Source organism: Rhinolophus sinicus, chromosome 16, assembly GCF_057876585.1.
Source record: "Rhinolophus sinicus isolate RSI-liver-muscle chromosome 16, RSI-T2T, whole genome shotgun sequence".
Classification (NCBI taxonomy): domain Eukaryota; kingdom Metazoa; phylum Chordata; class Mammalia; order Chiroptera; family Rhinolophidae; genus Rhinolophus; species Rhinolophus sinicus.
Genome location: NC_142516.1, coordinates 32,098,568 through 32,115,140, shown reverse-complemented (window position 1 = coordinate 32,115,140; position 16,573 = coordinate 32,098,568). Strand labels below are relative to the sequence as shown.

General features: G+C 40.8%; 1 protein-coding gene across 1 annotated transcript in view; it reads left to right on the top strand.

Annotated features, from left to right (window-relative positions):
* Nucleotides 1-16,573, top strand: part of LOC109446137 (phospholipid-transporting ATPase FetA-like) — an 80,964-nt gene that overhangs the window by 29,089 nt on the left and 35,302 nt on the right. The window contains exons 3-10 of the mRNA XM_088793416.1: nt 1,633-1,746; nt 2,536-2,634; nt 4,392-4,453; nt 8,525-8,597; nt 8,954-9,024; nt 10,061-10,143; nt 10,914-11,072; nt 13,188-13,276. Coding sequence (XP_088649542.1) covers nt 1,633-1,746; nt 2,536-2,634; nt 4,392-4,453; nt 8,525-8,597; nt 8,954-9,024; nt 10,061-10,143; nt 10,914-11,072; nt 13,188-13,276 — 750 coding nt within the window. The remainder of the gene's footprint in view (nt 1-1,632; nt 1,747-2,535; nt 2,635-4,391; nt 4,454-8,524; nt 8,598-8,953; nt 9,025-10,060; nt 10,144-10,913; nt 11,073-13,187; nt 13,277-16,573) is intronic.

The following is a 16,573-nucleotide window of genomic DNA, read 5'->3' as shown; positions in this document are numbered from 1 at the left end:
TCCACATCCTGTGACTGTGTGTGTGTGTAATTAGAGTTGACATTCACTGTTATTCAGCTTCAGCTTCAGGTGTATAGCACAGTGGTCAGGCATCTACACAGTCTATGAAGTGGTCTCCCTAATAAGACAAGTGCCCATGTGACCCCCTACAAAATCTTTACATTATTGATTACATTCCCCAACCTGTATTTCATATCCCCATGGTGATGTATTTATATCCCCATGGTATATATTGTAACTACTAATTTGTACTTTCTAATCCCTTTACCTTCTCCCTCATCCCACCCCCCTCCTCGATTGATTATTAATTGGAAATATTATGGAGAAACACGAAGGAAATATTAATGTTAGTTTGCATGTCTAAACTCCTAATTGCTAAGCTATTCCAGCTTCTCTTCCTTTGGAAAATAGACCTTGGGTAAGTCTTGGCTGGGTAGCCTATCTAGCCTTCTTGGGCAAGTTTTAGCCTTAACACTGAATGATTTTGGTTCTCCAAGAGAAGGACCCTGATGCCTTTCCAAGGCAAGGCCCAGCAAGAATCTTCATATTTGAACAATATCTGTTCTGCGGGCCTGTAGGTAGGTTTATTTTTTTGGTTTTGGCCTTATAGATGGAGGAAGTGGGGGAAAAGTCCTGTTCTTAGGGAATTATTTGGTCTCATTCTTCTGCTTTTCTTGAGCTCTTAAATTCAAGCTCCAACATCTTAAGTCAAATGATTGAAGACCCAAAGGTAGAACGTAAGATGGTCCTGTCAACATCTTGAGATCAGAATTGAAGAGGTAACAAGTTCCCATTTTCACTCAGCAAAATAATACCTTAGATGTCGGCCAAAACTATTCAGACTCGGCAATTAAGGGGCAAGTGATTCTCCAATGCTGACAGCGACCCGAGTAGGAACCTTCAGGGCTCCAGCATGTGAAGACACACCAAAACGAGTTTTCCAGACTGAGAAAAGCTTCATTAGCAAGCTCTGGAGTAAAGCTAATACAAATGGCAAACTTGCCTGCTATTTAGGGCAGAGGAGGACCTTAGGGGCCAGAAATAAGATGGAACTGAAGGATTTCTGATTCTAAGAAAGGAAAGTATTTGGATGGCTATACAGATGGAGTGAGTCTCAGGGAACAGCACAATCCAACTCTGCAACTAACTGTGGTTTCGGGCAAATAACCTCGGTGCCTCAATTTCCTCATCCCCAAAAGGTATCACATGGTTCTCCCCTCCTAGGGTAGTTGTGAGGATTAAATAAGTTGCTACATATAAAATGCTTGGAACAGTGCCTTACACATAGTAAATGTTCAATAAGTGCTTAAGTTTTTATTGTTAATTTTATTATTATTATTATCAATAGCATCAATAAACAAAGAATTCTATCCAGGGCAGAAAAACATTCTGTCCCCCACCCTGCCCTCCCACCAAGACCCCATATTGATCAGTCTTGACATCTTTGCATCCTCTAGGCCTCAAAAGAAAAGGGAGCTGGGAGACAAACACTTCTTCCCTCTCCCCCTCCCTTTGGTGGGGGAACTGTGGCTTTTTACCATTTCACAGAGTGGCTTTGGTCCTTTCTATTAAGATTAGGAGGTGGAGGGGTCTTTTGTTCCTCTAATTATACTTGTTTTCTTTCACTCACAGAGCAATGCCATCAAGACCTCAAAATATAATGTCTTTAACTTCTTGCCCCTGAACCTATTTGAACAGTTCCAGAGACTTGCAAACGCATATTTCCTCATTTTGTCCATCTTTCAGGTATTACCTTGTGGGAAACAGAGCATTTTATCAACGTCTCTGGGGTCAGCTGTGTAATTAGTCCTTCTCTTCCCTAAGCGGAGAAATGTCTTCTCTCATTAGATAACAGGCAAATGAATGGCTGGGGTTTCATCCCAGTCCTCTAGAGTGGCTGTGGTCAGGATTAGCCAGGAGAAAACAAGCCTCTACAAGAGGAACGAGACAAGGTCACTGGGTCCCGAGGAAGGGAAGCATGGTCACCGTTCAGCTTGACCATAGGAGGCCCCGGCCACAACTGCACCTCCATTCCTCCTCCTTCTCCCCACCTCCCTGCCAGAAGTTAGTGTGTGGGAGCGCTAAGGAAGGAGAATGGTTTAGAACATAAGAGCACCAGCACCGGGAGGAAGCAGGGCAGGGTAGGCCCATACTGAGAGAGAGGGACACATCGTCTCATTCCCCCTTGTGCTGAAGGGGTGTGGGAAAGTATGTGGTTTTCCCATGTCCACTCTTACCCCCCAACCCCCAGCACCTTCATTTCAGTATCACAGGAGAAATGGCCCGTTGCTATCAAGGCAAATGCAGTGGAGTTCAGGACAGATAGGTAGCAATTTATAGTCTCCTCTTCGTTCATCCTTTTTTGGGGGATATTAATATTTGGGGGGTTATATGAAGGCTACAAAAAGTGAAAAGCAACTAAGATAGTTGAATTTACTATGAACCCATGAAGGTGAAAATGGCAGTGGGTGTAGGGGGGAATATGTTGTCCTTCAAGCTTTCTGACCCAAGTTTCTCTCCCCTTCCCTCTCACAGCTGATTCCCCAGATCTCCTCCTTGGCATGGTACACAACGGTGATACCCCTGATGGTGGTGCTGGCCATGACAGCAGTGAAAGATGCCATTGATGACGTGGTGAAGTGGCTTTCTGGGCCCCTAGACCCTCACTGTACCTAGTCAGGCTGGGGGGCAAGAAGGAGAGCCCCGAACTACCTGGTACCAGGAAGAAGCACCGAATGGACAGAGATGTGTCCTTTCCTTGTTTCTTTTTCTATCCCAGAAAAACATGTAATTTTCTTAGGCCCGATACTGGTGGTCTCTGCATGGCCAGAAAGGGGCAACGAAACGCCTTTCTCTGTCGTCCTACTGCCACCACTCATCGTTTTCCAGGACTCCTTCCACTTCTTTTTTAATAACCCACCTCTTCCTTCACTCCCCTCTTAGCTTTCTCTGGGTTTGCTCTCATCTTTCTTTCTCCATTCCCTCTGCTCATTTTTCTATCCATCTTCCTTTTATCCCTCTTATCTCCTCCTTCATCTTTTTCCTGTTCTTTCCTTTCCTCTCCCCTTTCCACATCTCATTTCTCCTCTGTAGCTCTCCCTATTCCCTTTCCAACCGTCGCTTCTATTAGGTATGCACAGCTAGGACCCCTGTGGTTTTAGAAAGCCTTGTAACAGAAGCAGAGGCTGACTCCTTTCCTGGCCTTGGAGGCAGAAATGGGCTCCCAGTGAGTGTTGCTCCTTCCTCTTTGCTCCTTACAGCAGGCCCCGCATAGAAGGAGGGTGAGGACCCAGTATCATGCCTGCTCTTGCGATTTAGGGAGCCAGTCCTCTTGACCTGCTTGCAGCTTCCCTGAGAGAGTCCTGAATTTGCCAGAAGAGATTTTTAGAATAAAGCTTGAGAGCAGGATGTTTCTCCAGCTCTTTAAGTCTGTAACTCTTTAAACCCAGAATTAGCGCATGCTTTAAATTTCAGTCACAACTCAGATGTGCAAAAACAAAACTTCATTTCTCTATAACTAAAGTTAATATAGCTCATAACCACCACCCTACCATCCCAACCCTTTTTTTTTGCATTTTATTTATTTATTTATTTATTTATTTATTTATTTATTTATTTGGCTTTATTAGTAGACATATTTCTTTATTATTAGTTTCAAAACAATGCAGTAGTTAGACATTTCACCCCTCACAAAGTGATAACCCCCCACCCCCAAACTATCCAACTCTTTTTAAAGAGCCAAAAACAGAACTTGCCAATTCAGGATAACCCAGTTACTTCTGGTTTAGAACTCAGTCTCTTTAGGACAAATATTCTGATAAATTCAGGATTCTCTCTGCCTTCTTCCAAGTCCTGCCCTTTTCACAGCAAGTAATCTCAACTGGAAGGACGGGACTTGTGTGAGCCCTATCAGGACGTACTCGATATATCTGTCCTCCTTCTATTTGCTCTTCGAATAGATGACCTCTATTCCTCTTTCCTCTTTGCATACACTGTAGAAGCTTCTGTATGTCACCCATGGTTGCGGGTAGGGTATGGGTGGGGTACGCTCGAGTGTATTTAGCTTTCCCTGCACCTACCACGGAATATGAGACTCCAGTCCTGCCCGTTATTTTGCATTCTCTCCTCTTGTTCTCATCCTCCAGGCTTTGGCTTTTGATATTTACAGCCAAGATTTTCTTTCTTCTCCTTTGATCCTTTTTCTGACCTCCCTTTCAGCTTCTCAGAGATAGTCAGCCTCTTGTCCTGGTTTTAATGTTAGAAAGGTCTTGGGGGGTAAAGGAAAATTACAAAGACGGTGAACTATATTGGGTAATATTTCAGAATATTAACCTTCTACATGCAGTTTGCTCTGTGTCTTATTTCCTGAACATATTCTTTTATAATTTTAGAAAAGGCACCAAAATGACAATCATGTCAACAACCGTTCTGTTCTGGTGCTGGTGAATGGCAGGTAAGTCCTGGGGAAGCCAGGTTAGGTAGGACCTGCTCTGGGGTCGGGTTGGCCTTGCTAATGCCTGAAGTGCTGACTGCTTTGGAAAGGTAGTTCAGGACAGTGGAAAGAACCCCAGGTGGGACATAAGAATTTGTTTCTAGATCTAGCATACCCTGAATGTGCCATCTCTGGGCTTCATATTTCTTATCTATAAAGTTGAGATCATATTCTCTACCTTAGAGGATGCTTATGAAAATAAAAATGAAGTAACATATTAAAGCAATTAATAAATTATGACGTGATATTAATATGCAAGTGATTTTTTAGTATTAGTTCAATGGTTCAGCATAGAGACATCTGTCTTTAGAACATCAGTGGATTCTGCCATGGCTTATTGGCCATTCTGCTATAGCCTTTGGCCAGGCCATCTTTTGTTAACAATCTAAAGAAAGGATTGGCATTGACCCCATTGCTGTGGTATTTGGTCACAGCTATCTAAAGTGTTAGGTCAATGTTTATATTTGGTGGTGTCCTGCAACATTTGAGTGGTGTACCTTTGGCAGAAATGGAGAGAGGCAGGCATAATTCCTGTAGGAGGCAAAATATGAAGACTATCATAAAAGGTACAAAAAATTATTACAGGAGTTAATAAAAATGAGCAATCATAGCTGGTTAAAGGAATCAAGGAAGACTTTCTGGAGGAAGTGATGTTTGTGCTAGACCATAAAGGATGGAGAAGAATTCAGCAAATAGAGATTGTACAAAAGGAAAAATGACTAGTATGTACAGAAGCCTGATTGCAAAGAAGTACAAACCTGAAAGTATTCATGATTGAGGTCCAGTCTTTTTTCATGGTGGCCTTACAGAACACCCAGCAGCTATAGCTTTAATCACATAATTGTTTTATGTGAAGTTCTTGGGTATCTAACCCTTTTATTTATTGTGGTTGCTAATTCTTACTCTTGGTAGGTTATTTCCTCAAGTGTTGTGGTCTGTTGAAGATACCACAAAAAATTCAGTTGTGATTAAAAAGAAGATTAAAACAGAAAGGACAGAAAGAAATAGAAACAAAAAGAAAAGACAAAACTGAGTGTTCAGAAATTTGCGAGCCTAGGGAGTTACTGATCAAATGAATTTAGTCAAACGAACTCCCCAGGTAACTTGAGCACTTGGGTTTTATAAGATTATTGGAGAAGAACTTGTCATAGAGTGGTTTTATGCTGGGCGTTCACAAGCAGGGCCCCGATTAAACTTTGTAACCCAGTGAGTGTCTGATTAATGGAACACTTGAGGCAAGGCTGGTTGTTGAAACAGTCTATATTCCAGAAAGTGGCTTTCTTTTTCTAGAACACAGGGGTCTGAGCAGAGCTGCTATTGAAAGTTTGTCTGTTTACAAGTTGTAATTTCTGTGGTTTTCATTTCTCAATACCTTTGGTCACAAGCACATCTTTTTTTTTTTTTTTCTTTTTTGCCGGGGGGGGGGGGGGGGGGGGGGATAGGCAGTACCCTTGTGATCCAGCCATTGGCTGGTTCTGGAGCCCTGGCAGGGATGGGATGGCTTGCAGGGTGGTAGAATAGGCTGGATGAGGAAGCCAGGCCTGAGGAGCTGCCCCTCTGCCCCATTGATTGCCTACGGGCTGCTGCTGTCCCCACGAGGCTCAGCTGTACCTCAGCATCTCACCCTGGCAGGAGGATTCAGGCCTCACCCGCCCTCCACCTCTGTCCTCCCCTCCTATCTTACATGCACATCTTTAGTGGAACTTTCTTTATGGGAATTCTAAGTTGCCAGAATTTAAGTTGCATCCCTCCGGAGGGGTTTTGTGTTTGCTTCTGCAAGTAACTCAAGGATATCACTTACTCTCACACCTCATGAGGTTACAAATTCTCAAGAGAGCGTCCTCCCCTCCCTGACTCTCAACCCTCCAGGGTAACTCTTGCTAGTGAGTTGATTTTTCTGTTTTTAGACTACCTTTTCCCTAGTGGTGTTGCTGTTCCAGAGTTCCTAGCTTTATGAGGGGTTCTGAGTTCCAGCTCACTGCCTGTAAAGCTCCTAAGGCTTAATCTTTGTCCCTTTGGTGGGATAAGTTACTAAATGTTAAGACTGGCAATCTCCTCCCTGCTCAGGGCAAGAATAGCTTCAGAATGTGCTTGCTGTTCTGAATTTCAGTCCTGTCTTTCTGCTCCTTACTTTGTGGTAAGCATAGCCTTGCTTTTGAAAGAATGTTGGCTTTGCTTTATCTAGCATTTCTAAGTTTTTGTAGTAGGAAAAGTACCAGGGTGTTACAGAACTCCAGGAGGTACCACTCACATAAAACAGAATATAATGTGAATGGTCTCCTCTGGAGTCTAAGCAATGCCTTCTCTAGCTCTCTGACCAAATTTTCAAAACTGAAAGTTACAATGCAATGCTTGGAAATTAAAAGTGTACTTATGGCACAACAGGATTGAATGTTTTAAATTAGGAGGAACTATCTCCCCATCTCCTAAATCTGAGACATGTGGTTGTTACATGTCCAAGGATAAATTAGTAATAGTTTGACAACTCCTTATGTAACAAAATCTAAATTTTTTGTTTTTAAAAAAATATAGCAATACATAATACAAACATAATATAAACATACATAAAACAAAATTTAAAATTTTTGTTTTAAATAATATACAAAAATTTTTGTTTTGTTTTAGAACATACATTTAAAAGCTTACATACTTTTAAATCTCTAGGAGAAGCAAGACTAATGTAACGTCGTGTTCTACTACTGAAACTCATGGCAGACAGAATGCCAGAGAACTAGCAAAAGTGAATATTGAATCCAGACAAAAGTAAACACCCAGATATTTTTCTCCAAAGCTTATAGCTACTACCCTTTACTACTATCACCCAGATTCGAAAATTAGGAACAAAATAAGTAAATGTATTGAGATTTATCTGCATAGAGATGACACTTGAAACCAAGGGAAAGAGGTACAAGGATATATAATATAAATAGTGATTTTGCAACAAGGACTTTTGTGTATATTATAACATTCAAAGAAAATTTAGTTTGTAATAGGAGTTAAAGAAATATAACCCTGGAATTGGAAAAAAAATTATCTAAAAGTAAGAGTGAATTTATACAAAAGGCCTTTTTGTTTGTTTGGATAAAAGAATATGATCCTCCCCAAAGAAACTATCCTGCCTTTCAGGGTCTGTCAAACTGGTGATGTGTGTCATGCCCGTAGATAACATGGCTTCATTCAGTGGGGAAATAGGCAGGGCCTCTAGATGTGCCCTCTCTTTTCTGGCAATTTGGGTGTTTGTCATAATAGAATTGTTGCAAAGCAGTAGCTCATATTTCCAAAATACTTGTGGCAATGTATATTGTCTTGTTTAGTCCTTTGTCAGGAAAGATTTATGGACCCTATGCAGTTGGGAAATTGAGGTACAAAAAAAGAGGAGGGAAGAGAGCAGTATTATTGTAGAATTACTGCCAGTCTGCCTTTTATGGGAAGTGGGGGTTTAAGGGTCAAAAGTAATCCAGTTTTAACATAAAGAAATAAAATTGGCACAGCCATATGCTAGAATAAGAATGAGCCACATTGTCTGTAAGTGCTCTCCAAGATATATTAGTAAATGAAAAATGCCAAGTGCAGAAAAGGATGTATTTCGCGTGTAACTTGTAAACATGTTGTATGTGATTATATGTATTGATATTTTCTAGAAAGAAATACAAAAAATTACTAACGTGGTTACCTTTGGGAAGCAAAACTAAAATCTGAGGAGAGAAGAGACTACTTTTTTCTTTTACATACTTCTTTATTATTTGAACTATTTTTTTTTTACCATATGCATATATTACTTTTACTTAAAGAATAATTATGTCCATGTATGTCTACATATAATTTTACAGAGTTTTAGAAAACCCCTTATAACCTGAAGTCCAGAGGAGGGGGCCCCATTCTTGACTGCAGCAAGGAAGCCGCGTAAACTAGCGCGGTCCTCCTCCCAGCCTTGACTTCATCTCTGCTTTTTTCTGTCTTTCTGTCTTGATTGTCAAAACTGGACTTCAGGGAAATTCTCAGAGCAGGCATTCAAGGGTTGTTTTCTTACAGGATGGAGGAAAAAAAATGGATGAATATCCAAGTAGGAGATGTAATAAAATTAGAAAATAATCAGCCTGTCACAGTGAGTACCTCTTTGGGCTCTGACTTTTTCTCTTTTTGGTTTGAGTGGGAACAGGGGAACCCTTTTAGCACTTCTGCTGCCACTGCTTTCGGTGACCTTCATCTGCCTCACTGCATCCGGAGCTCAACAGCTCTTGTGATAAGAAGCTTGTTCTTGCCCACCTCTCACTGTCGCTACAGGTAATGAGACTAGTTTGGGGAGGGGTGTGTGTGGTAGCAGTGATGGGTCCTAGACAAAAAAAGTTAAGCTAATGTCTATAAAATTCGTATGATGAACATCTGTTCCTGCTTTTGTCACACTGTAATACTAAAATCTGCCTTCCTGCTTTCCTTATCTTCTCTGACTTTCTGCCACAGGCTGATGTAGTATTACTCTCTAGCAGTGAACCCCACAGTCTGACGTATGTAGAAACAGCAGAACTAGATGGGTGAGTGTTCCTTCCTAATAACCCATTAAGGTGATTGAGCTTAAAGCCATTTCTCACTGGGGAAGAGCATGGTGCAGAGAATGAATTGTATTCTCAGGTGGCAGTGACAAAGAGGCTAGAGATATCCAGATAAGAGAAAAATAGGAGGCCAGGCTGTTGGGATGTCAAGGCTAAGGCTGAGCTCTTGTCAGCACTAATTGAGCACCCACTGAGTGTAGAATCTGGGCAAATAAACTCCATATTCTCCATCTCTAAACTGGAGACATTCTGGCTGGCTATATTCAGTAATGCTAAGTGGCAGGAAAGAGGTTAACAGAACTGGAAAATTTCAGAACAGATTACAAAGTTTCGGGGGGTGAGGGGGATGAGTATGGAGGTAATAATTTACTGATAAAACACCATGTTCTATGAAGGATTTATGATAGAAACTCATTAGCATACAAAAGATAAGGTCTTAAGAGGATAGAGGCCATATTCAGAGAACTTGTCTTGTGGAGTTTTGTATGGATCTGCATTCTTTCAACTATTCCTCTTGGTGCCTACAAGCTTTTTAAAATGTGGCTTCCATTTTTGCTTTTGTCTCTGCATTCCTGTATCAGCAAATGGGTTGTTGGGCTCCCTTCATGAGTCCTATAAATCTCTGAAGTGAGAAGTATGTTTACGTGAAGCGGTGTATAGGCTCTTACCAGGACCTGTTCCATATTCTTGAAGGGAGCAGGTGCCTCCTCCACGTTGGTTTGTGTTGCTTCAGCTTCTCTGGAGCATCTGTCCATGGGTTGGTTAAAGTAATGGCGATGTGTTGCAGGGAGAGAGGGGAGTGGGTGTGCTAACAATGGCTTCCTTGTAGAGCCGTCCCACCTCACCAGTGTTCTTGAGAAAGAATAGTGGGAGTGACGCTTACGGCTCAAAGCTATAGCCCCAGTTCTGTTGGAAACATCTATTTTCTAAAACTCCATGAAGAAGCAGGGGAAGCTGGCCCTGTGCTGCTGTGTTGTGTATGTGTCCTGTACACTGCTGACTATGTCCTTTACTCTAGTGAAACCAACCTGAAAGTGAAGCAGGCCGTCTCAGTCACCAGTGAAATGGAAAATAATCTGCAGCTGCTGTCTGCCTTCAACGGTGAGTTAGGATATAAGTTTTCCACCCAAATTTTTATCAGTAGAAGTCTGATTAAATAAAGTATGGTACATTTGAACAGTGAATTCTACATAACTTTTTAAAAACTATATTCAAGTTGATACTTATTGACATGGAAAAAATAGTTACATTAATAAGTCCAAAAATATTACAATAGACTATGCATAGCATATATAACATAAACTTGTTTTTGGAAACATACATGTTTATGAGAACATATATAGAAAAAACTTGGAAGGATGTGCTTCAAAGGTTAATAGTACTTATCTCTAGGCAATGGGTGAATTTCACTACTCCTTTCTCATTTTAGTATTTTATACATATTTACAAAGGGTATATTTTCCTTTACTAATCCGGAAAAAGTCAAATTATTTTAACTTTGAAAAAAATACTAGGTTTGCTTTAACTTAAATAGTTTTTTCATTTCTTCAGATTCAGAACTCATATGATCTAGCAATAGTGATAGTGATAAGTTATCATGTGGGTTTTTCTCATCCAGATGACCCATGACTCTCTCTGGATAACCCATGTCACAAACAAAATTACTCTTCTTTGATGTCTAGAAACCTTTGTCTGCCTTTCTAAAGGGAGCTGGTGAGAAATGGGCACTACCTGAGAGAGGATAGGAAACAGATGTGTATATATTTTCAAAGAGGATGTTCTTTCCTCTTTTCTGTTAAGCCTCTTTCTATCCTGTTAGGAAAGGCCTAAGTTTACAGAGCCAGGACTCTTACTTCTTCATTTTTCTTCAGGAGAAATGAGGTATGAGTCTCCCAATAACAAGTTGGACAAATTCACAGGAATTCTGACTTACAAGGGAAATAGCTACTTCCTGGACCAGGACAAGCTGCTGCTCCGAGGCTGCGTCATCAGGAATACAGAGTGGTGCTACGGCTTAGTGATTTATACTGGTACGTCTCCCTGGAGCCACAGTCAGACCCCCGCCTACTGGGTTCAAGTCAGGGCCACAGTGTGGGTACTTAGTTCTCAGGATGTAGATATGGCACTCACATATCGGAACACTGTGGCTTTGGGACAGATAGAAAGGGAGGGAGGGAGGTGGGTGGATGGGTGGATGGGTGGATCATTTAAGAAAAAACTTTTTTCTTAGAAAAAGGTGACTGCTTTTTTTTTCTCAAGCACTGAGCTGCCTACATATTAGCTCTCCCTATGTTAGTGGAAGGCTTTGTGTTCCAAGGCCACAGGGCATTCATGAGTCTTTGCAACTATATCTGAACACAAGAGAAGACATGCATATAGAAGAAGTACACATAGAATTCGCGTGTGAAAGGGGAGAGTATACACGTGGATTACTTCCATGAAGAGAGAATGAACATAGTGCTCATTATGGAGAAGAATATAAAATATAATGTGAAGGGTTCATGCCGGAGAAAAAGCACATGTGGATCATTAGCAGTGGCCCCTCCTAAAATGTCATTTAGAACCATAATCCCTTATACTTAGTGGGGATTTTCTTGGGTTATGATGTGGTTCAGGAAAGTGGAGAAACCTTCTGTGCTACCCTGTGCCCCTGGTGACAGTGCGCAGTGCTGACAACAACCATGAAAAGATGGGGACTCCGAAGATAGCACTGAGGAAAATTCACCACAGTGTAAACTACTCACCTCAGAGCTCCCCTTTCGTAGAATTCTATCCTGGACATGGGGGTCCTCACTTCTGTGGAAAATAATGAAACCCAAGCCCTAGAGAGAAGCTTAAGAGTCCAGGGCGGCCTTGGTGGAACTTTCTTCATTGACTCTTGACCTGTGGTGGCACCTTCTAGGCTGCCTAGTCCCAGACTCAAAAGGTGTATTTTCTTCATTGTATTTAAGCAGTTGCCCACTCACATTGCCACACATAAAAAGCTCATTTTTCAGCCAATTATTTTTTTCCCTAAAGCAATAGCAGTAAGGTTACCACCCAGCACGAATTTAGATAAGTTGCCCTCTGACCCTTGGTTGGTTCCATGGAATTAAAAACTCTCTGGGGGCTTTGAGAAGCTGAAAACAGGAGAACTGATGCCCCCTGAGAGCGTGTCGAGGTTCGCAGTACCCACTGGAGGTGCTCCTCCTCCTGCGGCGCCCGAGTCCTTCTGTGACCTCCACATTCTTCCTGAAACCTGGGATAGGGGCAGTCTTTCCATGAACCCTTGGAAGATACTGTCCCTTGTAGTGTCAGTCCCTCAGCCAAACTTCTCACTAGTCCAAGCCCTTCAAGGAAAGCTTAAAAGAAAAGAATGGCATAGCTTATGCACTGCATTCTCATTGTTTGTCCACATACCAGGACGTTCCAGCTCCCCCTATATGAACATTGAAGAAATTCCTTTATTAGAGTATGAATAAGAATAATAATCAGGTGGTAAAAGGCCAGAGAGATTGCTACTTACACTTTCTTCTAAACCTTTTATGTTTTCTCTGCTGCCGTATCTCTGGTCAGTAATTGCCCACTCTAGTCCAAGTGGCCATTAAAAGCTCTTTACTGCTACTTACTACCTGCCCTGTCATGAAGAAATATGGAGTCTCTGTCTCTCAGCCTTTGCAAAGAAGTCTCAGCTCCCCAGCTTCCATCTCAGAAGAAATCACTGCCATTGCCTTTTCCTTTCTCCCTCTCCTAATTATAGAAACTTTAAATAGAACCTGGTCCCACAGTGGGCTTCCTCAAAAGAAGGTGGGGCTCTCTATCAGGAAATCCATTTTCTAAGCTCAGTAAACCAGATGGTGATGAGAGAGAAGCCTGTGGCTCCCATTCTCTCTTCACTCGTCTGTGAAAGATTGCACTACCGAAGAGGCTGCAAAGAGAGGGCTCAGCATTGCTGCACTTTGAAAAAGTAGTTGGGATTATCCTTAGACACAAATTTTCTGTTCTTTGACTTATTGGCACCAACTATGAGCCTTTCTCCAGGGCTGTATCCCCTTGCACTGGAAAGAGGTTTGATTAGGTGATCATGAAGGTACGTTTCAAGCCAATTTCAAGTCTCTGAGTAGGTTCAGTGATTCTAAGAGTTGATGTCTCCTTGTTTCACTTAGGGCCAGATACCAAATTAATGCAGAACACTGGAAAGTCCTCCTTTAAACGGACACACATGGACCATCTCATGAATGTCCTCGTGCTCTGGGTAAGTTAAAGACTTTTTTCTGTTTCTTTGCAAATAGATGTACTTCCCTTCCTCCCATGGGAGTTACTGGTATTTCCAACTCGGAATTTAGTTGTTTGAAAATCCCAAGCAGTTTTCAGGACCCTACATGCTAACGTCTGAAGCAGAAAAGAACTGAGCCAATTGATAAGGGATTCTCTAGTTTATACCTCTGTTGTGGAGGACAGTTTTGTTTAAGGTGGATCATGGACCCTGCTTTAGAAACTAAGACACATTTTTATTTTCTCATAACCTGTTTCACTCATGACCTCTTTAATAAAAACTTACTTAGACTAATAGAACATGTTACTTAAACTGATGATTTTCAAACTCTGTTTCTTTAGAGGAGTCTAAGGGTTGCTACAGGGGGAAGAGAAGGAGATCAATTGAATTTGGTCCTGGCCTCCATATTCTGAAGTTCCTGCTTCAAAAAGAGCAGCTTCACATTAATCTGTTCTGTAAGATTTCAGTTAGAAAATAGAGGATTCTGCTGCTAAGAAATGAAATTTGAAAAGCACTATAATAGGGGTGGCCGGTCGCTCAGTGGTTAGCACAGTGCTCATAACACCAAGGTCGCTGGATCGATTCCCACATGGACCAGTGAGAAGAAACAGCTTGAGCTTGGAACTGGGCCACCGGTGGGCAGCCAGTGGTTCAGTGGTTAGAGCAAGGTGCTCATAACACCAAGGTTGCCAGTTCGAGTCCCGATTGAGCCAGTGAGCTCAGCCCTCCACAACTAGATTGAAAACAACAACTTGACGTGGAGCTGAGTTGCTCCCCCTACAATTAGACTGAAAAACAACGACTTAACACCCTGGAAAAAAAACAGTTTCCCAATACTGTATTCCCAAAAAAAAAAAAAAAAAAAAAAAGCAGTACAGTAGATAGTAGATAATAATCAGCCTTGATAATAGGAGTTTAAATTGAAGACTAAATAATCAATTACTTTATTTCCATGCTATCATTTACAGGTTGCCTTTATTCTTGTTAGATCTAAACAGATTATTTATTCATTTATACAATTTCTTTGCACAACCAAACTGTTCTAATGCTGCCTATACTTAGTTACATGACTTTTCATTTTTATTTTTACTCTGTTGCTTAGACTTTGAAAATTCAAAAATGCCTTTTATTTCTGTACATTTCTCACAAAAATCTGAATTATAAACTACCTGTTCTCCATTTATGATGGGAAATAGCACATTTCTTTTTCTAAGTCTTTTGGATTTAGTAAAGGGAGTTTTAGAAAATTAGGAAGTTTTACTCAGCTTTGAGACCAAAAACTAGTGTCCACTATCTTTCTCTTCTACTATTTGCATAGCTCTCAGCAGTTGAAACAAAGTAGCATTTCCCAGTTTCTTTTTTTTTTAAATTTTATTTTTTTATATTAGTTTCAGGTGTACAAAACAACATAATGATTAGACATTTACACCCTTCACAAAGTGATACCCCTCCAAGTCTACTACCCCTCTAACATCGTATATAGTTGTTACAATTCCATTGACTCGATTCCCTATGCTGTACTCCACATCCTGTGATTGTATGTATATATATATATATATATATATATATATATATATATATATATATATTACTATATATGTGTGTGTGTGTGTGTGTGTATAATTGTAGTTGACATTCAGTATTAGTCTACTTCAGCTTCAGGTGTCCTGGTTTCTTAATGAAGAAGACAATCACAGTTGAGAATTTAGGAAGGCGACATAGGCAAATATGCCTTTGACAATATTGGAACATATATCATTAGAAAGTAGGTTGAATCATTTAGCCTAGGCTTTTGTTCAAAACAGGACATTCCCCCATATGCCTAGGAAGGTTCAACTAGTAGTTTACCTGTCTGAAGGGCAGTGATAATACTTGACATCTGTAGAGGGAGTTTAATTTCTTAAAATATTTTCACATCACTCACTCACTAACTGTAGCCTCACTACATCCAAGATCAATAAGCAAGTCGAGAAGTGTTCGCTACTTGACAAACATGCACATTGAGATACAGTAAATATAAATATCATAAATAAAACCCCACAGAAAAATAATGGCAAAGATAGGTCTATGACTCATCGAGTCATCGATCATATTTATTGATAATCTCTTATGTACCCGATATGTGCCCAATGTTAGAATCGTAAGGATGGGTAAGACCTGTGTCCAGGTCTCAAGTGTACAAATTCACTTTGGGGGGTAGGGCATCAATATGTGCCAGATGCTTTACATACATAATTTTATTTATTAAATCACATCTATCCATCTAGGCATCAGTTTTCAGGGTTAATGCTATTTCTGCTATACTTGCTATCTCCCTGGAGATACAAAATTAAAACACATGACAACTCCTGTTTAATATGGCAGATTGACCATATGAAGAAACATAAAATTAAAAAGAAGATTCTAAAAGCTTCCAGGGAGAAATAAAAGGTCATATACAAGGATCAGGAGTCAGAATGGCATTGGCCTTCTCAACTGTAACAGTGGAAGGTCAACGTCAGTGCCTTCAAAAGTCTGCCAGAAAATTATTTGCAGCCTCTAATCCTAAATCCAATGAAACTACCAGTAAAATGCAAGTGTAAAGAAATTTCCCTATATCCTTCCATGGCTTGCTTCTTTTTCATCATTCAATGTCACCTTTTCAGAGAAGCCTTCTCTGTCACCCTATCTAAAGTCGCCATCCCCACCAAGACCTTTATTCTATTAACCTGTTTTATTTCCAAAAAAAAAAAAAAAAATGTACTCATTATGTATCCTCTCTTAGGAAGCTTCTAGTGTATACTCAAGCAAAACAAGAGAGCAGCCCAAGAAAGACAACATGGAAAGCAGGAAACATGGGAACAGTAGATGGAAGTCCTAGGATGATAGCTGAATAGCAGGCCTAGAGAACGGCAGTGCAGATCAGAGCAGGAGTACAGAGGGATCCACAGTGCCAGTCTTCAGAAAGAGAATGTAGTTCTCTGCTCAACCTCTCACAAGGTAGAGGCAGCAGAGAGGTGGTGTAAATTCCAGGGGCAGCTAAGCTGACAGAATAGTTTGCTATAAATTCCTACATTTATGAGGTCATTCATTCACGCTTTCCTTCAGAAAGTATAAAATATTATCTGGGGTCCTATGTTCACTTTTGGGCATCCAGTTGAAGCAGGACATCAGAACTTCCTGTTCAAATCTGATGAGATGACTATAAAGAAGTACAAACAGGAAATAAATGCCTGACAGCTGTGACCGAGGATGAAGAACCATGGGCAGACCTGAGATGCTGATGAGTTTTTGGAA